This window comes from Ochotona princeps, chromosome 24, assembly GCF_030435755.1.
Source record: "Ochotona princeps isolate mOchPri1 chromosome 24, mOchPri1.hap1, whole genome shotgun sequence".
NCBI classification, from domain to species: Eukaryota; Metazoa; Chordata; class Mammalia; order Lagomorpha; family Ochotonidae; genus Ochotona; species Ochotona princeps.
This window is the reverse complement of record NC_080855.1, coordinates 2689261-2712133: the sequence shown is the minus strand read 5'-3', so window position 1 is coordinate 2712133 and position 22873 is coordinate 2689261. Positions and strand designations below refer to the sequence as shown.

The 22873-nt window shown below is 44.3% G+C and overlaps 1 protein-coding gene across 5 annotated transcripts; it reads left to right on the top strand.

Annotated features, from left to right (window-relative positions):
- The first annotated feature begins 2845 nt into the window (after window positions 1-2845).
- ZKSCAN5 (zinc finger with KRAB and SCAN domains 5) lies at window positions 2846-22454 on the top strand. 5 transcript variants are annotated; one of them, XM_058681154.1, is made up of 5 exons: window positions 2846-3192; window positions 4373-4862; window positions 10406-10544; window positions 17676-18272; window positions 20185-22454. In XM_058681154.1, the coding sequence occupies exons 2-5, from the start codon at window positions 4449-4451 to the stop codon at window positions 21303-21305; spliced, it is 2271 nt and encodes a 756-aa protein (XP_058537137.1). In that variant the 5' UTR covers window positions 2846-3192; window positions 4373-4448; the 3' UTR covers window positions 21306-22454. The 5 variants fall into 5 exon arrangements, with proteins under 5 accessions (XP_058537137.1, XP_058537136.1, XP_058537135.1 ...); XM_058681153.1 differs by having other exon boundaries at window positions 4370-4862; XM_058681152.1 differs by having other exon boundaries at window positions 4318-4862.
- The last annotated feature ends 419 nt before the right edge of the window (window positions 22455-22873 follow it).

Here is a 22873-nt window from a genome sequence, read left to right as displayed (position 1 = left end):
TGAGGTCTCAGTATCAGTAGGCGGCTCTCTTCTGAGGGCCAGAAGCAGCTTCTGTCCAGGCTGTTTCCTAGCTAGTGTTGGTTTGTTGGTGATTTGTGGTGTTCTATGGCTTGTCGAAGTACCACCCTCATGTCTCCCTTTATCTTTGCATGGCATTTTCCCTGCTTGCATCACTTGTCCCAATATTCCCTTTCTGCAGGCATCCATCTAACAGATGAATGTGCCCTTATGACCTAATTTTAACCTGGTAAAGACCCTTTCTCCAAGTAAAGTCACAATCTGAGTTTCTACAGACTTCAACATAAGACATTTTGGGAACTAAGTTCAGTTCACAACAGAGTACTTACATAGATTTGTAACATAAATTTCCAAGAAGGATTTAGGTTCCTTTTTCTTTTTTTAATTGTGAACTTAAAATTTTATTTATTTATTTTATTGAAAAGTCAGATTTACAGAGTGAAGGAGCGAAGAAAGATCTTCCATCCACTGGTTCATTCTCCAAGTGGTCACAACGTCTAGAGCTGAGCTGATCTGAAGCCAGGAGCTTCTTCCGGATCTCCCAACGCAGGTGCAGGGTCCCAGGGCTTTGGGTCATTCTCAACTACTTTCTTAGGCCACAAGAAGGAGGCTGGAAGGAAAGTAGAGCAGCTGAGATACGAACTGCTGCCCATATTGGATCCCTGCACATGCAAGACAAAGACTTTAGTCACTAGGGTACTGCACTGGGCCCATAGGTTCCTTTTTATTTATTTATTCTTTCTTTCTTTTCTTTTCTTTCTTTCTTTTTTTTTTTTTTAGATTTACTCATTTTTATTGAGAAGGCAGAGTTGCAGGGAGAGACAGAGAGAGAGAGCTTCCATCTGTTTGTTCACTCCCTGAATGTCCACAACAACCAGAGCAGGGCTGGTACGAAGATAGGAGCCTGGAACTTCTCAACTCTATTTTAATAATGTGCTCACTGAAAGTTGTCATACCCATGGTTATGTTTTATTGTGGTGATCCCTCTGACGGGACCAGAACCTGATGTGTGGTGACTGCGCCGAGAAAGATCGGGATACAGGGGATTCAAGGTGAGTGAAGCAATGCACACTTTATTGAACTGAACAGAGAATATATACATGTGTGTATGTGTATATATACACATATACACATATACATATGTATATATACATATATACACACATATATGTATATGTATATATGCATACACACACTAGGCAGATCAGCTAGGCAATCACAAAAGCCTCACTAAAGATAACAAACAAGGAAATGAAGTAACAGTCACCAGACCTAATAGCTTCAAAGTAGTAAATATGTTTTTCAGGAACAGATTCCGATGATCAAACCAATGAACTGAGGAAGGGGATATGCTTGAGGAGGAGGCACAGGGAGGCGCCACTCGTTCTGCTAGCGCTCTCAGTCCACTGAATGTGTGTTAAGTTCTGGGGTCCTCAGGCATTTGAGAGACTGGTTCGGGGGGAGGGAGGGCACACTTACACAGTTTATTACAGGAAGAGGATACAAATCAAAGTCAGCCAAGAGAATTGTTATATGGAAAAGGATCTAGAAGAATTGCAAGTGTGGGGGCACCTATTATCCTGTTTCAATGGTGAGATGCAGACAGTGGTAGTCTGCCAGCGGTGAAGTCTGACGACACACTGGCAACCAGGGAAAATCACTTGTGCCGTGACAGCAAAAATGGCAGAAGATGTTTCTCTGTAACTCTGCCTTTCAAATATATAAACAAACAAACAAACAAACAAACAAACAAGAAAGGACACTGCTGGCTCTTCTCAGTTCTTTCTCCCTGTACCCAAGAATGTCACCTTTCATTGGCTCTTTAGAACCTGGGTTGGGGGTCAGCCCTGTGAGTTATAAGGTTAATTCTCTGCTTGTAGTGACAGCAAACAGGTGCCAGTGGCCATGTGGGTGCAGGGGCCAAAGATCCTGGGCCATCCTCCACTGCCCTCCCAGGGTACAAACAGGGAGCTGCATGGAAGCCAAGTACCCAGGACTAGAATGGGCATCCATATAGGATGCTGGTGCTGTACCCAAATGTCTAACTGATGCCATGGCACTGATTCCTAAATAAGTATTTTTTTATTAGATTTTATTGTTATTGGAAAGCCGGATATACAGAGAGGAGGAGAGACAGAGAGGAAGTTCTTCCATCCGATGTTTCACTCCCCAAGTGAGCTGCAACGGGCCAGTACGCGCCGATCCGATGCCGGGACCAGGAACCTCTTCCAGGTCTCCCACGCGGGTGCAGGGTCCCAAAGCTTTGGGCCGTCCTCGACTGCTTTCCCGGGCCACAAGCCGGGAGCTGGATGGGAAGTGGAGCTGCTGGGATTAGAACCGGCGCCCATATGGGATCCCGGGGCTTTCAAGGCGAGGGCTTTAGTCGCTAGGCCACGCCATCGGGCCCCAAATAAGTATTTTTTTAAAAAATAATTTATCTCACTGTTGTACTTACATATGTCAAAAATCATGTACATACAAGAGTACATATGTAGTGGAACGTTCCTTGTTATATAAAAAAAGAGGATAAATCTGCTCTCCATAACTAAAGGATTAAATACAGTATATTTAAACATTACTATACTACTTAGCAATGAAGATGAGAATACTGTGTATGGACAGGGAACCAGCTCAGTGATTAAAGAAAAACAGTAAGATGGTGAAAATACAGAAAGCGTGTGACCTATCTTGGAGGTTGCCCAAGATGTTAGTCACCTCAGTTATCTCTAGGGCGGGGAATGGACAAGGCATGGAAGACTTGACCTTTTCGAATTTTGACCCATGCAAGTATTTCTGAAATCAATGAAGTTCCTGAAATGTAGCTGGCAGCAGTTTGCTTCTTGTTTCCCTTTCCAACCGGAAGATAAAGGGCTCTGGTCTAGGGAAGCCCTGGAACCAACCACGTCTTAGCCCTACTTAGGGAAGTCCCAGTCAGGAGGAGGCTCCCTCCACCCCCAACACTGCCTTCCAGCTGCGTGCCCAAGAACACACCCCTTCGCCTGACCGGATTCCGATAGGTCCGTGAAGCCGAGGCCGCCAGGAGAGCCGCGGTCTTATTGGCTAGCCAGCGTGGCCCGCGCAAAGCATGCTGGGAGACGTAGTCTCGGGCGCCGCAGTGTGTGGCTACTCTGGAGGCTTCTGACGTTGGGGAGTTGGGCCCCGCGCGCTGAGGAGGTAAGGAAGTGGGGTGTGTTTGATGAAGGGGCAGGAGGAGTCGCGAGGATGCGGGCGACGGAGCCTGCAGGGGCAGGAAAGTAAGCCATCAGTGAGGGTTACGGGCTTACAGAAAGGTTCGGGATCTCTTCAGAATGGGGGAGCCGAGCGTTGAGGGGTGAGGGGAGGCGCGCGGCCCGCGACCAATCAGGCCCGAGCAGCCGCTGCCCGCCCCACAGGCCCCGCCCCCACAGACTCCGCCCCCGGCCCCACTCCCCGGAAAGGGGAGGAGCTGGGGCTGTTCCCGAGGCTCTGGGGTGCCCGGGAGAAGAGGGTGGCCGGGCGGTCCTGACGCCGGCCGCGTTGGCTCCGAGGGTTCGGGGGCGGCCTCTGTGGGCCCTGGCCCGTCTCACTGCCGCTGGTCTCCTGGGCGACACCTCTTGCCCGCTGTGAGGCGAGGACCTCCGGGATTCCTAGAGAAGACTCGGAAGTGCTCTTGGGGGGTGGGGTTTGTGGCGAAAGCTAGGATTTGCTTACTTCCGGCGAGGAAGTGTTCGGAACTGTTGGCTTTGGTTTTTTTTCTCTCCATTTGTAAGAAAAAAATAAAAATAAAACAAGTTGTCAGCCTTGACTGCGGGGAGCTTGTAGTTCCAGGAGAACTCCCAGGGCCTTGAAGAGGGCTTGGGACTTTGCGTCCGGAGGCGGGTCCTGTCCCTCACCTTGAACGGCCTGTCTCCGTGGGCTATTTCGGTGTCACAAACCTCCGCGAAATTCAGGTGTCAGTGTGTCCTGGAAGCCTTGCTTCTCTTCGGGACGAATGAGGCCTCCCTTGGGTCTGTCTAGCCTCGGTGGCTTGAAGGACAGGGCCAGTTATTACCATTCTAATGTCACTCACCCCTGTGCTGACCTGAAGCTTGGCTTAGGATAGTGAGAAGGAGCGAGTGCACTGGACTTCTGTTCCCGTGAGCTCTGTGAAACGGGAAATTTTACACCTCTAAAACTGTTCAGTTGGGCGTGATGTCACATTGGCGTGGCTCTCCCCTACATGTTTAAAAAAATGTTGAAGAGCCTCATAATTGATCAGTGTTTTCTGAGTGGCTCGAGGGCTGCTTTGTACTCCGCATCTCTCGGTGAATTACTTTGTAGGACGGACCACTTTGCCATCTCTGTTTGCTAGTGATGGTTCCTGATATGTCAGTAGGTTGTATGCCTCTGAAGACCATCAGCAGCAGAAGACAGATTGGGGCAGAGGGCCGCAGCCAGCCCCGGGAGTTGGAATGATCATGACAGAACCCCAGGGAGTGATAGACTTAGACACTCCGGCTGAGACTTCCCGGGAGCAGGAAGACCTCCTGATAGTGAAGGTGGAGGAAGAAGACTGCACCTGGATGCGGGAGTGCAGCCCGCCAGCCTCGGAGACTTTTTACCAGCGCTTCAGGCACTTCCGGTACCAGGAGGCCTCGGGACCTCGGGAGGCGCTGAGCCAGCTCCGTGTGCTCTGCTGCGAGTGGCTGAGGCCCGAGCTGCACACCAAGGAGCAGATCCTGGAGCTGCTGGTGCTGGAGCAGTTCCTGACCATCCTGCCGGAGGAGTTCCAGGCCTGGGTGCGGGAGCATCACCCCGAAAGTGGAGAAGAGGCGGTGGCGGTGGTGGAAAGTATACAGAGAGAACTGGGGGAGCGGCGACAGCAGGTGAGTACAAGAGGATGCGCAGGAGCAGAGAGGAAGGAGAGGAAAAGTCAGGGAGCTGCTAAGCAGGGGTAAGAGTCGGCCCTCTGGTGCTTCATGTCTGTTCTTTTGTTCCCCCGGGATTAGGTACACTGAGGAGATTCCCTGCCACTCCAGCACAAAGAAGCAATATCCAGTGTGTTAACCTGTAGAAGACAATCTGCGAATTTATTTATTTTTAAAATTGCTATATTTATTTTTTTCAATGACATGATACAAATTCAGAAAAGGTACATAAGGTTATAATGAAAAGTAAGTCTTCCCACTAATTTCCCAACTGCCTAGTTCTTCTTTCCAGAGACAACCGTTGTTACATGCTGCCTGTATGTCTTACAGTGATACACCGTCTTCTTTCTACGTATGCCTGTATGTATAGAGCCCCTGCACTGCTGCTTCTTGTTTCTTAGCGTAGCTTGATTTGTTCTATGTCAGGACAAACATGAGGTGCTTCAACAATTCATGGAGAAATGTAACTAAAGTGTGCATTTCCCACAAACTTTTGGAAGTACCCGATATACAATCTCTTTAAAATTGCATTATATGCCATTATGTGACTAAACCATCATTTCTTTAACTACCATTGATGGAATTTAAGGTATTCCATTTAAATTGTTCTTTTATTTTTGAGGATTTATTTCTTTATTTGCAAGGAAGCTACGGAGAGATCTTCTGTCTGTTGGTCCCTTCCCAGTTGGCTGTAATATTCGGGGCTGGGCCAGGCTGAAGTTAGGAGCCAGGAACTCCGTCCCATTCTCCCATCTAACTGGTACTCAAGCGCTTGGCCCATCATCCGCTGCCTTCTCAGACACATTAGCAGAGAGCTGGATGGCAAGTGGAGCAGCCTGATCTTGCATCAGTGCTTTTGTGGGGTATCAGTGTCCCTTGCAGAGGACTGGCCCTCTGCACCACATCACTGGCCCAAAGTTATTCTTTTAGATTGTTTCTAAAGTTTTTCTAATAAACCCTGGTGCAATAAGTATCCTTTATATCCTTTATATTTACTGTTAGTTGCAGGATGAATGCATGGAAGTGAAATTTATTGGCTCAGATTCATTTGTAATTTTGTTGCCTGTTGACACATTCAGTGGCAATTATACCAGTTTATATTCACACCATAATATCTGAGAAATTTTTTGCCCATGAAAAACAGTATTACCAAATCTTTTGATTGTTGTTAATATGAAATACGCAGTATTCAATTTCTGTGTAATTTTGATTTACGTTTCTTTTGTGGGTTTGACTAAGTACATATTATCAAAAATGTGTACCTTTCTTGTGAATTATCTGTTTCTTGCCTGTAAGAAACAGTAAGCATTGGGTTGGCCATGTGAGTTGTAAATGTTTTCCAGCTTTTCCTTACATATGCGGATTTTTGTTTTCTAAACTTTTTTTTTTACTTTTTATGGAGTCAGCTGTGGTTCTTGGTTTCAAGACATAATAAAGTTCTCAGTACAAAAAGATGAAAATATTTTCTAACAATTTCCTTACTTTTTAAAATTTTTAAATGTACTTTTAAATGCTGTGCAAGTAGGGTTTATTTTGGTGTGGGATATGTGGTGTGGTTCATTCTTTTCCCCAAATGTCTATGTAGTTGTCCCAGTCACTGACTAAAATGCTGCTTTTATGACACATGTCAGCCATAATGCATGTATTTGAGTCTGTTTCAGTTTTTTTTAAGGAAACTTTTTTTTATTACAAAGTCAGATATACAGAGAGGAGGAGAGACAGAGAGGAAGATCTTCTGCCCGATGGTTCACTCCCCAAGTGAGCGCAATGACCGTTTCCGTGCCGATCCAATGCAGGGAACCAGGAACCTCCCCCAGGTCTCCCATACGGGTGCAGGGTCCCAAAGCCTTGGGCCATCCTCGACTGCTTTCCCAGGCATCAAGCAGGGAGCCGGATGGGAAGTGGAGCTGCTGGGATCAGAACCAGCGCCCATATGGGACCCGGTGTGTTCAAGGCGAGGACCCTAGCCTTTAGGCCACGCTGCTGGGCCCAGAAATTTTTTTTTTTTTTTAAGATTTATTTTTTTTTTATTGGAAAGTCAGATACACAGAGATGAGCAGAGATAGAAAAAGATCTTATGTCTGATGGTTCATTCCCCAAGTGGTTGCCAACAGCCAGAGCTGCGCCAGTCCTAAGCCAGGAGCCTGGCGCCCTCTCCGGGTCTCCCATGCGGGTACAGGGTCCCAAGGCTTTGGGCCGTCCTTGGCTACTTTCCCAAGCCACAAGCATGGAGCTGAATGTGAAGTGGGACCGCCGAGATTAGAACCGGTGCCCATATGGGATCCCAGGGCATGTGCAAGGTGAGGACTTTAGCTGCTCAGCTACCATGCTGGGCCCCTGTTTCAGTTTTTAAATTCCAATTTTCTTAATCATACTGTAGTTTATGTATAGTATTTATTATTAGAGTTCTGTGAAGTGTTTTATTACCTTACAGGGCTATCTTTAACTTCTCCAAAATTTAATTTTCAGTACTATCCATTTATGAACTTTGGAATTGCTTATGTAGTTTCTAGCACCCCAAATATCTTGTTGGTGTTATTGTTGACACTGAATTAAAGTCATTAATTTATGGAGGATTGATATCTTTATGTTGTTGTATCTTCTTTTGTAATACTTTACAGCTTGATCTTTCTGCCTTCCTCTTACTGATAGGCCCATATTCTGCTGCAATTTATTATGCTTTTGTAGCAAAGAAACAAAACCTCAAATTTAGGGACTGGTGCTGTGATGCAGCCAGTTAAAGTGTCGCTTGCTCCAGGATCCTTCCTCAGTGTGCCAGTTCGAGTCCTGGCTGTGCTTCTGATCTAGCATCCTGTTAGTCTGCCTGGGAAGGCAGTGAAAGATGGCCTAAGCAGTTAGGCCCCTGACCACCAGGTGAGAGATCAGGCTGGAGTTCCCAGCTGCTGGCTTTGGCCTGGCCCAGGCGTGGCTGTTGTGTGCATTTGGGGAGTGAACCAGCAGATGGAATTTCTCTCTGTAGTTCTGTTGTGGGTTTACAAAAGTTTGAAACTATACTATAGTAAGGGAGTATCTCACATTCCAGCATCACATTCCAGAATCTTCTTACGCTCCGAGAGTGTGGCTGCTGACCCTTGGCCAGCCCCTGCAGCTCTCCTGAAAGGCTGTCCTGCACATGGGTGTACATGAATCTTTCTGTCATGGAAAAGAGACTATTGTTACACTTCTTTTGACCTGACTTGGTATACTGATGATAAAACTTTTCCATGTGTCCTTTTAGAAATAGTCAAAAGTGGGCCTGGCGGCGTGGCCTAGCGGCTAAAGTCCTCGCCTTGAAAGCCCCGGGATCCCATATGGGCGCCGGTTCTAATCCCGGCAGCTCCACTTCCCATCCAGCTCCCTGCTTGTGGCCTGGGAAAGCAGTCGAGGACGGCCCAATGCTTTGGGACCCTGCACCCGTGTGGGAGACACGGAAGAGGTTCCAGGTTCCCGGCATCAGATCGGCGCGCACCGGCCCGTTGCGGCTCACTTGGGGAGTGAATCATCGGGCAGAAGATCTTCCTCTCTGTCTCTCCTCCTCTCTGTATATCCAGCTTTCCAATAACAATAAAAAATCTTTAAAAGAAAAAAAGAAATAGTCAGAAGTATAGCTTTTGACCACAAGTTTTTTTTTTTTTTTTTTTTTTTTTTAAGATTTTATTATTAGAACTGGCGCCCATATGGGATCCCGGGGCTTTCAAGGTGAGGACTTTAGTCGCTAGGCCACGCCGCCAGGCCCAACCACAAGTTTTTTAAAATAGGGAATTTACATCAGATATTATGTTTACCTCTCTTGAAGTCCGTCTTTGCAAAAAGCACAGAGAAAAATCATTTGCTGTTGGCAGCCCATGGAGGGAATTTTACCATAGGCTTCAAGATTGCTTACTGGTCTTTTCCCTCCTCCTGCCTTCTGGTTTCCCCAATGTTGTTTCTCAACTTTTCTTTAAAATATAATTTATTTATTTTTATTGGAAAGGCAGATTTATAGAGAGAAGGAGAGATGGAGATAAAGATCATCTGCTGGTTCACTCCCCAAATGGCTGCAGTGGCTGGAACTGAGCCTATCTGAAGCCAGGAGCTCCTTCCGGATCTCGCACATGGGTACAGGATATCAAGGCTTTGGGCCATGCTCTACTGCTTTCCTAGGCCGCACAAAGAACTGATGGAAAGCGGAGCAGCTGGGACATGAACTGGTACCCGTATGGGATCCCAACACTTGCAAGGGAAAGATTAGCCAATTGAGCCATCACGCTGGCTGTTGTTTGTTATCTCCAAGCCATTTTGCCTCCTGGAGGTGCTTTCTCTGTTCCATCTCATTCCTTTATCTTCTGTGGACATCCATGGGTATTTTCCTTCTTTGGTTAGTTGCTTTTCAAATACTTGGGCTCTTAGCTCTGTTCTGAGCACATTCATATTGATTCACAAATTTCTGTAAAGAGCGGTGTTTATTTCTTTATTTGAAAAAGTAACAGGAAAAACTAGAAATCTGCTATCTGCTGATTCATTTCTCAGATGACTGCAGCAGCCAGAGTTTGGCCAGGTTGGCCAGGAGCTTCTTCCAGGTCTCCCAAAGGGGTGGCTGTGGCCTAAGCACTTGTGGCTATCTTTTGTTGCTGTCCCAAATTGTTCTGCAGGGTGCTGGATCAGAATTGGAGGAGAAACTGGCCCTCACACAGGATGCCAGTGTTGCAGATTGTGCTACAATGCCAGCCCCCAGGGTCGGTGGTTACCACACTATTTTGCAGCTGTCTCTTAGTGTAACTCCTGTGCCACATTTTACCCCTACTGAGAAGATTCAGATTTAAAGTGTTTGGCAACTCCAGGGAGGCAGATGAGAAAGGTGTCACAGTGTAGGATCTTAACACTTCCAGTATCTGGTACTGAGCTACTGCCTTTCAGAATAAGTAGGTTCTAAGGAACAGAGTGATTGTATATAGAGTTGAACCAGAGTGAAGAACAGGAGGCAGAGGACTGTAGCATGATGGACATGTGCTAGTTTATGTCTTAGTGTTGGTTTATCAAAGTTTGACTTGATGAGTCCCACCAGTGACCTTTCCAACCTCTTTCCTCAGCTTTCCCCTCACTTAACTCACACCATGGTCTCATGTTCCTTGATTGTACCAAACATCCTTTTTCTGCCTGTGGGTGTTAAGGTTCTCTACCTGAATCACTTCTGCGTTCTTTATTCCTGCGTGCCTTCCTACCCGTTAGGTGTTGATTTGAGTTGGTCTTACTTGTTACGTCTCGTGCCACTGCGTACTTCTCCTTTCAACCATGTACAGCACTTTGTAATGACATGTTTATGTGTTAATGTGTTTCATGAAAGCCTTTTCCAACTAGAAGTAAGCTGCATTTATTAAACCACTGTGTAAGTAGTGCCTGACTGATTCTAGACATACATTTAAGTCATTGGGCAAGAGAATGATTGAAAGTGTAATGGAACCCTGCTGGAGTCTTTCACTTTCTTTGTAACTGTGCTGATTGGCTGTTGTTGTGGTTGTCAGATTGTTGCATGTCCTGAAGTGCTTCCTCAGAAGATGGTGCCACCTGAAGCAGTGCAGGAGTCCTTTAGTCCCCAGCTCCAGTCCACGGACAGCCAGCCTGAACAAGAGCCACAGAAGCCACATCTTCCGGAGGACAATGGTGAGGTTCATCCATTCAGTAGAACAGATGTGGCTGCAGCATGGGTGCCCTGGCTACCGCAGCAGATGGCATAAGAGGGACTGGAGCCTGGCACCTTCTGTGCCCCCAGTGGTGTCTAGCTGTCTGCACAGGTGGGGTTCTGGAGGGGAGGAGCTGGTGTTAAGGGCTCCTAGGATGACCATGACTGTGCATTCTTTTGTCCCAGGGCTGCTGTGATGACAGCTCTGAGCACAGTACTCCTAAGGTGCATACATGTCTTTCACCAAATGTCACAGCTGTCTTCTAACAGTTTATAGTGTATTTCTTTCTTTTTGCAAGATATAGTTTATTTTACTTGAAAGTTGGAGTTACAGAGAGAGAATGGAACACACAGAGCGAGCTTTTTTCCACTGGTTCACTCCCCAAATGGCCGCAAAGGTTGCAGCTAAGCTAATCTGAAGCTAGGAACTTCCTCTGGGTTTCTCACATGGGTATAAGGACCCCGGGACCTGAGCATCCCTCCACTGCTTTCCAGTCACCGGCAGGAAGCTGTACCGCAATAGGAACAACCATATAGAATGCTGGCAGCTCACATGGAAGAGCAGCCTGCTATGTCACAGCACACCCCTGTCTTCTATTTCTTTTTTTAAGATTTATTTATTTTTTTAATTTGAAAGACAGATTTACGTCGAGAAAGAGAGACACAGACACAGAGTTCTTCCACCTGCTGATTTATTCCCCGAACTGCTGATAAACTAAAGCTGAGACAATCTGAAGCCGGGAAAATAAGAGAAGGAAAAACAGAGAGAAATGTGTTCCGTCCACTGGTTCACTCCCCAGGCGGCCACAATAGCCAGAACTAAGCTGATCTGAAGCTAGGAGCCAGGGTCTTCTGTGTCTCCTGCATGGGTACAAGGTCCTAAGGCTTTGGGCCGTCCTCTACTGCTTTCCCAGGCCACAAGCAGAGAGCTGGATGGGAAATGGAACACCTGGGAAACAAGCTAGTGCCCATATGGGATCCTTGCAGTTGCAAGGTGAGGATTTAATCACTAGGCTACTGCTTCCAGCCCATCAAGTACATTTTGATCAAATGTTATCAAAAATGAAAGCATAAGTCACCGAGTGCTGTGCTTTTAGCAAAATGGGATGGTCAGGATCTTTTTGAGAGATAGAGCGTGAGAATAATTTCCTGTTGATGAAAGCACATTTCTTTTTTGAAATTAGAAAATGATTCTTTGTCTGGCTCAATGGCTCAGTTAGCTAAATCCTCACCTTGTAAATGCCAGGATCTCATATGGGTGCCAGTTTGTGTTCTGGCTGACCCACTTCCCATCCAGCTCACTGTGTATGGCCTGGGAAAGCAGCCGAGGATGGCCGAGAATCTTAGGACCCTGCACCCACATGGGAGACCTGGAAGAAGCTCCTCGTAGTTGTCTAAGCTTTGGCTTAGGAGCCATTTAGGGAGTGAACCTTCAGATGAAAGCTCTTTTTTCTCCGTCCCTTCTTCTCTCTGTAAATCTGCCTTTCCAATAAAAATCAGTAATATTTAAAATTAATGATTCTTGAGGAGCTGGCACAATGACTTAGTTGGCTAAGTCCTCATCCTACAAGTGCCAGGATTCCATATGGGGGCTGCTTCATATATCAGCTACTTCACATCCATGAAAATTTCCTACTTGCGACATGGGAAAATAGCAGAGGATGACTCAAGCCTTTGGGTCCCTGCAGCCATGTGGAAAACCTGGAAGAAGTTTCTGGCTCCCAGCTTTGGATTGGCTCAGCTTTAGCTTAAGAGCCATTAGGTAGTGAAACAGTGGATGGAAGATGTTTGTCTTTCCTACACTCTGTAGATCTGCCTTTCCAATAAAAATACATAAACATTAAAAAAAGAAAAAGAATGCTGTCTTTCTGAGTTTGAAGAAATTTATCTAGGGTGTTATCATTTGAAAACTCATTTGAGATTTCCCTTGTTCATATATTTTTATCATTATCATTAGAGAGTGCTGCTGTCTTTCTGAGCCATCTTAATGGATAAATGAATGAGTGTCTTCTTGTGTAAATTTTACTCTGTGTCTGATACGGGTAGCCAAAAAATCTGAATTCTCAATTATCGTGAATGAAGCTAGATACCAATATCAGTTATCTTCTCTGCCCTCTTGAAAAATAATGTAATACTCTGGACAACATAATCATCATGTTGAGAGTTAGTGAATAATGGTGTATTGCACTATTCATGATCCAAATAAAAAGGTCATGGAAATATGTATTATAAAAATACTTTTTGGGCCCTGTGTGATGGCTCAGTGGCTAAATCCTCACATTGCAAGCACTGGCTTGTGTCCCAGGTGTCCACTTCCAATACAGCTCCCTGCCTGTAATCTGGGAAAGCAATAAAGGATTGTCCAAAACTTTGAGACCATGCACCCGCAAGGGGGATCCAGAAGAAGCTCCTGGCTCCTGGCTTCGAATTGGCCCAGCTCTGTTTCTGCGATCTGGGGAATGAACCAGCAGATGGAAGATATTTTTGTCTGTTTCTCTGTCAATCTGAATTTACAATTCATTTACATTCAGAATGCCTCTATAATTAAAACAAAAGACGACAAAAAATGTAAAACTTAAAAACTCCTTCTTGAGTAACTACCTTTTGTTTAAAGTAAACAAACTTTTCATGGCTTTCGAAATTTTTGTGCAACCTAGTGCCTGGTAGCTAAAGTCCTTGCCTTGCATGCAGCGGACTCCCATAAGGATGTGGCTCGTATCCCAGCTACATCACTTCCTTTCCAGCTCCCTGCTTTGCCTGGGCAAGCAGTAGAGGACAGCCCAAAGCGTTGGGACCCTGCACGTGCTTGGGAGACCCAGAAGAAGCTCTGGGCACGTGGCTTTGGATTGGCTCAGTTCTAGCCATTGTGGCCTCTTGGGCAGTGAACCAGCAGATGGAAGATCTTTCTGTCTTTACTATTCTCTGTAAATGTGACTTTCCAATAAAAATAATCTTTAAAAAAATTAATTTATTGGGTCCAACGGCGTGGCCTAGCGGCTAAAGTCCTCGCCTTGAAAGCCCCGGGATCCCATATGGGCGCCGGTTCTAGTCCCGGCAGCTCCACTTCCCATCCAGCTCCCTGCTTGTGGCCTGGGAAAGCAGTTGAGGACGGCCCAAAGCCTTGCGACCCTGCACCCGCATGGGAGACTCGGAAAGAAGTTCCTGGCTCCTGGCTTCAGATAGGCACAGCGCGGTTAGTTGGGGAGTGAATCATTGAACGGAAGATCTTCCTCTCTATCTCTCCTCCTCTCTGTTCATGTGCCTTTCCAATAAAATAAATAAATTAAAAAAAATAGATGTTGAATACTGCATTTAATCTTAAAGATATACAAAACTTGAGAATATAGAAAAATCTTAAAAATGTGTAAAATTTCTCAAAAATGAAGTGCAAATGCTGAAATTATGTTGTTCAGTGTATCCATAGTTATTCTTTTAAAAAAAAAATTTTTTTTTATTACAAAGTGAGAAATACAGAGAGGAGGAGAGACAGAGAGAGGAAGATCTTCCATCCGATGGTTCACTCCCCAAGTGAACCGCAACGGCCTGTGCTGCGCCGATCTGAAGCCGGGAACCAGGAACTTCTTCCAGGTCTCCCACATGGGTGCAGGATCCCAAAGCCTTGGGCGGTCCTCGACTGCTTTCCCAGACCACAAGCAGGGAGCTGGATGGGAAGTGGAGCTGCCGGGATCAGAACCGGCGCCCATCTGGGATCCTGGTGTGCTCAAGGTGAGGACTTTAGCTGCTAGGCCACGCCATCGGGCCCTATCCATAGTTATTCTTTTTTTTTTTTTTCTTTTAATTATTTATTATTTTACTTCATTAATTACATTGTATTATGTGACACAGTTTCATAGGTACTTGGGTTCTCCCCACCCCTTCCTAAACCCTCCCACCATGGTGGATTCCTCCACCTTGTTGCATAACCACAGCTCAAGTTCAGTTGAGATTCCCCCATTGCAAGCGTATACCAAACATAGAGTCCAGCATCTTATTGTCCAGTCAAGTTCAACGGCTTCTTAGGTATACCCTCTCTGGTCTGAAGACAGAGCCAGCAGAGTATCATCCCAGTCAATTAAAAGCTCCAACATACCATCAGTAAAAATTTACATCATTATGGAATTAATTGACATAGTAATGAGTAACCAATATGTTAAAGATAAATGCGAGTTCCCAGCCACCTTCTGTGACCATCTCACCTACACTTCAATTTTAGTTTATACACAACATATAACATTCATAACATAACATGTTATACATAACATCATATCATCTTAAATTAAGGCAAACATGTGGTATTTAACCTTTTGGGATTGGCTCATTTCCCTTTATCCATAGTTATTCTTACAACAACTCAATAGAATATGTACTGTTGCTGTTCTAATGTTAGAAATTAAGAATCTGAGGTGCCCAGCCTGATGATTCAGTCGCTAAATCCTCACCTTGCACATACCAGAATTCTATATGGGTGTCTGTTCATGTCCCTGCTGCTCCACTTCACATCTAGCTCCTTGTTTATGGCCTGGAAAAGCAGTAGAGGATTCATTAAGGCCTCGGGCACCTGCTCCCATGTGGGAGACCTAGAAGAAGCTCCTGGCTCCTAGCTTCGAATCAGCTCAGTTCTAGCTGTTTCAGCCACTTGTGGAGTGAACCAGTGGACAGAAAATCTTTTTCTCCTCTGTAAATCTGCCTGTCCAATAGGAATAATAATAAATAAATCATGTTAAGTTTTTAAGATATTTGTTTATTTTGGGCCCAGCATGATGATGTGAACTGGCATTTGTGTTGGATGTTGGCCCACAGGAAGAGGTGTAATGTGCTACACCACTGTGCCAGTCCTGAGATAGACATTTTTGTTTTACTATCATTTATTTTTATTTTAAAGTCAGATTGTTTTACACACAGAGAAGGAGAGACAGAAAACAAGGTTTTTTATTTGCTGGCTTACTCCCTAAATGGCTGCAGTGGCTTAGAGCTGAGCTGATCAAAGCTAAGAGCCAGGAGCTTCTTTCGGGTCTTCCATGTAGGTATGCCCAAGGACCTAGGCATTCTGCACTGCTTTCTCAAGCCATTAACAAAGAGCTGGGTCAGAAGTGGAGTAGCTGGGACATGAACCAGCTCCAGTATTGTATCCTGTCACTATACAATAGAGGATTAGCTGAGTATGCCACTATGCCTGCCTCTCTGAGGTAGATTTTCTTATTTTTAATATTTATTTATTTAAAAAGATTTATTTATTCGTATTGGAAAGACATATTTACAGGAAAAAGGAGATAGAAAGATCTGTCCATTGGTTCACTCCCCAAGTAGCTACAATGATTGTAACTAAGCTGATCCAAAGTTAGGAGCCAGGAGTTTCTTCCCGGTCTGCTATGTGGGCACAGGAACCCAAGGCTTTGGGCCATCCTCCACTGCTTTCCCAGGCTACACGCAGGGAGCTGGGTGGAAAGTGGAGCAGCTGGGATACAAACCTGTGTCCATATGGGATCCTGGTATGTACAAGGTGAGGATTTAGTCACTGAGCTATTGTGCCGGGCTGCAAGATAGATTTTTTTTGAAGACTATGAAGGAGAGGACTTTGAGATATTTTTGCAGAAGAACTTTCCAGAACTTCTCAGGGGAAAGAGAGGATTTGGATCACTGAAAGGATACATGGTTGAATGAATGAGTTGTTTTTGAATTACCTTTATATGAAAAAAAAATTCCTGTGTTTTATTTGAAAGACAGTGAACAGAGTAGGAAGGAGCTGAGAGAGAAAGAGGAAGATAGACAATTCCCCAATTGTCTTCAGCAGCCAAAGCTAAGCCAAAGTCAGGGGCCAAAAACTCAATGCAGGTCTCTCCTGTGTGGATGGCAAGGACCCAAGTACTTGAGCTGTCAACTGCTGCCTGCCAGGGTGCTCATTAGCAGGAAACTGCATTCGGAAGTGGAGCTGGAACTCAAATCTGCACATTTAATATGGGATCCTAGTACTCAAGCTGTAATCTAACTGCTATGTCAGGTACTCACCTCTTTTAATGGGAAGTTTTAAGTATATTTAAATGCTATTGGGAACTAACTGAGTTGATTATAGAGACAATTGATAACTGCACTGTGAAAGGCACTGTGAAATAGAGTATGCAGGAAGGAGGAAGGGAAATAACATTGCCTGTGTTTGGTTTTCGGTTAATTAAAGATTTGTCTCTGCAAACCATATCCAACTTCAACATCCTGGGTAAAATGTCTGTGGGACTGATTGCAATCACTTGAACATCTGTATTCATCAGTGACATTGAATGTTGGCCTATGTTTTGAAATAAGTAGATTGTTCTGTGGCCATGGAAAAAAAGCCTTCCCCCCCTTTAGACTTCAAAGAACTCTGTAATACTTTAAGAATTAGTAAAACTGGAAATGTCATCTCTGTAAGCTGTGAATTCACAAAGAGGAATATGTAGGCCTAGTTAGCTGCATAACTCCATATCAAATTTTATTTAATTTATTTATTTTTAAAGTTTTATTTATTTTTATTGGAAAGGCAGATGTACAGAGAGGGCGAGAGACAGAGAGGAAGATCTTCCGTCCGATGGTTCACTCCCCAAGTGAACCGCAACGGCCTGTGCTGCGCCGATCTGAAGTCAGGAACCAGGAACCTCTTCCAGGTCTCCCACATGGGTGCAGGGTCCCAAAGCCTTGGGCGGTCCTCGATTGCTTTCCCAGACCACAGGCAGGGAGCTGGATGGGAAGTGGAGCTGCTGGGATTAGAACCGGCGCCCATCTGGGATCCTGGCAGTTTCTAGGTGAGGACTTTAGCAGCTAGGCCACGCCACTGGGCCCAATATCAAATTTTATTAAGTATAATTTTGAGTATTGCATAGGTATTCAGAAACAAGGAACATGTAAGTACCATAGCAGGATGAATGACTGCTCTCCCATCTCATTCCTGGGAACCCTTCCTGCCAGCTGCTCCCCTAAATCTGTGTCTTTTACTTGAGTAATATTTATCTGATATGTGACATCATTTTTTCCTAGTTATGCATTCTAACATGTTGGCTTCATTTAATTATACTGAATCCCTCTATTATTTTTTTCTACTGTAGAAAATACCTAAATGTCCCATTTCCCTTCCTTGATTTCAGGTTATGAGTCCAGGGACAACAATGTGGAGCTCATGGTAAAGCACATTTCTGAGGAAGCCGAATCGCATTGGATGAATCCGGGAAGCGCTGAAAGGAATGTTCCTCAGAGTCAAGGGTTTGCAGAAGTTGGTGACCTTAAGGGCATGGTCCAGAGGTGGCAGGTGAACTCCAGTGTGGGGAAATCAGGGCAAACAAGAGATCTTAGCACTGGAAAAGACCTTAACCGGAAGCAGAACTTAAGCAATGAGAGAGGTCACAGATGTCTGGATTGTGGCAAATTTTTCCTTCAAGCATCAAACTTCATTCAACATCGGCGAATTCACACTGGAGAAAAACCATTTACATGTGATGAATGTGGGAAAAGCTATAATCAGCGTGTGCACCTCACTCAACACCAGAGAGTCCACACTGGTGAGAAACCCTATAAATGTCAGGTGTGTGGAAAGGCATTCCGGGTGAGCTCCCATCTTGTGCAGCATCACAGTGTCCACAGCGGAGAGAGACCCTATGGGTGTAATGAATGTGGGAAGAACTTTGGTCGGCATTCACACCTGATTGAACATCTGAAACGCCACTTCAGGGAGAAATCCCCAAGATGTACGTGTGAAGAGTTTGTATTTGGGGAATAAAGGGAGGCCACAATTGTCTGCAGAACTTAGTACAATAGGACAGATAGATTGTGATGCTGGAAACAGTAGGGTCAAGATTAAAGTGTTTTTGATTTTCATTGACACTTAATTGTCAAATGAATAGACAAAATCTTTTGCTGTCTATCTGATTTTTTAAGAGTTTCCCAAGAGGTACCTACTTTCATCTCTTATTTAGCCTGATAATTCCGCATTTAAAATATGCTCTCAGTTGATTCATCCTTGTATTGCAGTAAATGACATTTTGGCTTCCTCCCATGTTTCCTTCAAGTCTTCCCCCTTTTTTCTTTCTTTTTTTTTTTTAAAGACTTATTCATTTTTATTGGAAAGGCAGATGTTCAGAGAGGAGGAGAGACAGAGAGGAAGATCTTTCTGTTTGATGGTTCACTCCCCAAGTGACTGCAACAGTCTGAAGCCAGGAGCCAGGAACTTCTTTCCGGGTCTCCCATGCAGGTGCAGGGTCCCAAGGCCCTGGGCCATCCTTGACTGCTTTCCCAGCCCACAAGCAGGGAGCTGGATGGAAAGTGGAGCTGCTGGGATTAGAACCGGCACGAATATCGGATCCTGGTGGGTTCAAGGCGAGGAACTTAGCCACTACACTATTGCGCTGGGCCCATCCCATCTGTTTTCTAATTTAATTATTTTAAAATGATAAAATAACTGCAGGAAGTTTGAAAGTAAGGAAGAGAGAGAAATCATCCATAATCACCTTGATCTAATAGAACTGTTGCTACTTAGTGTGTTTGCTTGTAATTTTTTTCATGACCTTACTTCCATAATTATCCTTATAGGGTACAGTTAAGCATTATACATTCACACTTTCTAGTTGTTACTCAACCCTCCTGTTATTTGACAGCCTGCTTTTATGTGGTGAAATCCTAATTCACTTAGTTATATTTGTTTTAAGATTTATTTTTTACTTGAAAGATTTTACACATACACACAGAGATCTTCAAATGGCTGCAGCATACAGAACTGAGCTGATCCAAACGTGAGAGCCAGGAGCTTCTTCTGGCTCTTCCACATGGGTGCAGGGACCCAAGGCCTTGGGCCGTCCTCTGCTGCTTTCCCAGGCTACAAGCAGTGGGGTGGATAGGAAGTGGACCATGGAATGCCATTTGGCACTCATGTGGGATGGTGGCATTACCATATGGAAGCTTAGCCTACCACACCATGGCGACAGTTCCCATGCAACTGTATTTGTTGAGAGCCTCTAGTGCTAGCAGTTTGGAGTCCGGCAGGGAAGAGGGTAGATCCAGTTTATCCCTTGTGGAGATGAGGAGATGATGCTCTGGTATGGGTAGCAGATCTTGAAGGTGCTTAGGGAAAATTTCTGCAAGGAAAGCCTGAGGTGCCACAAGAGGAAAACTGAATCCAGGATTTTGGCTTAGGCTGAAGAGAGCGGCAACTGGTAGAAGCATCCTCTACCTTGACAGTGTTTTGGCTCATTTCCTGGCTCCTATTCAGATACTCTTCCCATTATATAGCCCCTTCATAATCCTTCCTGTTCTTCCAGTTCTAACAGTTCTTGTCTGTTCTCACTATCTAGTTGTGTATCTTTGTTCTATTTCATTGTGGCTGTCTTACTTATGTTGACGTAAGAGTTCCTTTGCATTTCCTGTTTGGGAGTTGCCTTTTTTCTTCCCTATATAATAAAATTTCATGCTTATTTTTTGTTTAACATCAGTAAGTCTTACTTTTCTAAGTAGTTTTTATTCATGCTCAGTGGCATTAAATACATAATATTCATACATTCCTGTTACTCCTAATTATATCATAATTTCATGTGATTATCCTTTTTACTGACAGTATTTTTCTTCTGTCAAAGAACTGATAACATTTGAACTTGCTCTTTATTTTAGGTAGTGACAAAAGAAATAAGAATACAAGATTGAATGTTAAGAAAATTTCAGAATTCTCAGAAGCAGACATGGAGCTATCAGGAAAAATCGAAAGAAATGTTTCTCAAGTTGAAGATTTTGGAGATGGCTATGACCATCAAGGCAAAGTGGATAGAAAACCAGGAATTCCCATGAAAGACATACTTGGACAACCCTCTTCAAAGAGGGTGAATTGCAGTGAAATCACATATGTTCATAAAAAATCTTCCAGTGGAGAGAGACCACATAAATGTAATGTATGTGGAAAGAGCTTTATTCAGAGTGCACATCTTATTCAACATCAACGAATCCACACTGGAGAGAAACCATTTAGGTGTGATGAATGTGGCAAAAGCTACAATCAGCGTGTACACCTTACTCAACATCAGCGAGTCCACACTGGTGAAAAGCCCTACACCTGTCATCTCTGTGGTAAAGCCTTTAGAGTGAGATCCCATCTTGTTCAGCATCAGAGTGTGCACAGTGGAGAGAGACCCTTTAAGTGTAATGAATGTGGGAAAGGTTTTGGAAGACGTTCACACCTTGCTGGACATCTGCGACTCCACTCTAGGGAGAAATCTCATCAGTGCAATGAGTGTGGAGAGGTCTTTTTTCAGTATGTTAGCCTGATTGAGCATCAGGTGCTCCACATGGGTCAGAAAAGTGAGAAAAATGGCATTTGTGAGGAAGCATCTAGTTGGAACTTGACTGTGACTGAAGATAAGAAGATTGAGTTACAAGAGCAACCCTATAAGTGTGATATATGTGGAAAAGGCTTTGGGTATAGTTCAGACCTTATTCAGCATTACAGAACTCATACTGCAGAGAAAACCTATCAATGTGATATATGTAGAGAAAATGGCCAGTGTTCCCATAAAAAGCTACATCCAAAAATTTGTTCTAGCACGAAATCCCATCAATGTGATGAATGTGGAAGAGGGTTCACTCTGAAGTCACATCTTCATCAACATCAGAGAATCCATACTGGAGAGAAGCCCTATCAATGTAAAGAATGTGGGATGAGCTTTAGTTGGAGATGTAGCCTCTTTAAACATCTGAGATGCCATGAGAGAACAGATTCCATAAATACTGTAAGTGTATAGGTATTTCTGTCGTACAACAGTTCTTACTCAGTTTCGGAGACGCCTTCCTGAAGAGAAGCCTTATTCCTACAATGAGTGTAACAACTTCATGTTTTTGAAGTTTGTCATCATGCCCACAGATATGTCCAGAATTTAGCCTTTAGGAACATTGGAGAATCCACAATAAGTAGATAGCTATTTGCTTTTCCATGCTTTGTTTACCATCTTCATGCTTGGAATTATAGGCAAAGAGAACAAGTGACTATTGTGGATGAAGAAAAGTTTCAGGTGACACTCCTTTATTTGAAATTCAGAAAATTGATACTGGAAGAATCTCATGAATGCAGTGGAAATAAGCTTGTTTTGTAGTTTTGCCTTGACAGCCTATCTATCCAGGGAAGAGTGCAGTGAAAAAAGAACTCCAGCCTGATAGCTGTTGGGTACCTCATCCATAGACCCTTTTTAAAGCAATGATTATCCCAGCCACTAGAATACTGCAGTCATTGTTCCCATCTGAATATTAACCTTTTTGAAAAGAAACTGACAAGTTATCTATTTTGGCAAAATTGGGATCAGAGTGAATTGTGTGATGTGCGTTTCTGTTGCCATATTCAATCTGCAACTTCTTGAAACACTCCATGTTGTTTTGATTCAAGTAGCATGAAGGTTAGCTAGTGCAAGGAGTTCTAACTAGTAAAATCAGGAGAAACTGCTGCTTAGTCACATCATAAGGTCAAGAAAGAGGGGCCCTGCCAGGATAGAGAATAGAAGATGGGCAAAACTGGGCTGCGTTGTATTTTATGACCCACAATCATGAGGACAACCAAGTCCACAGAAAAAATTGGACCAACTTGAGTTAAGGGTCAGGCAGTCTGAACCAATTCCCAGGTACCGTGATAGGCCTGTCCTACAGAGTGATGGTGTTCAGTCAGAATGAGTTTAAATACACTCTGCAGCTAGCGTTGGTAGTTAATGTAACAAGGAGCAGACTTGACATGACCCAGTTAGCCATACCTTTTGGGAAAGTGTTAATTTTGAGGGGAAAAGAAGATGGCATGTGTAAGACTGTTAGCTTGAACCTGTTTGCTACAGGGTGAAGATGCTTTTGGAGTCTGCTGAGCACTATCTGGATTTTGCCTGAGGTACAATAATAAATGCTCATTAAATATTTATGTGTGGCACACTGGTGATCTATCCAGGCTCCTTTACCAAGTTAGCACACCAATCTATGACACCCAGCTGCTCCCATTTCTCCAGACTCCAGTGCAATTGTCCTTGGACAGTGGGAGCTGCTTCACCAAGAGTTATCTGTCCTCCACACCCTCAGCCAATGACTGATACGGAGTACAAAAGGCTGATTCATTTGCTCAGGGTTGGGGAGGAAGGGAAGGTTGGGAGGGGAAGTTCTATGGTGTAATTATACTCCAAAACCCTCTGTTGGGATCCAACCAAGGATAGATATTATCTTAGCCTTTGTCTATGCTCAGAGCTTTCACTTTTCTACCCTGTTTTATTCTCTCCCTCAAAGAATTTTTAAATTTATTTATTTAAATTTATTTATTTATTTATTTTATTGGAAAGGCAGATTC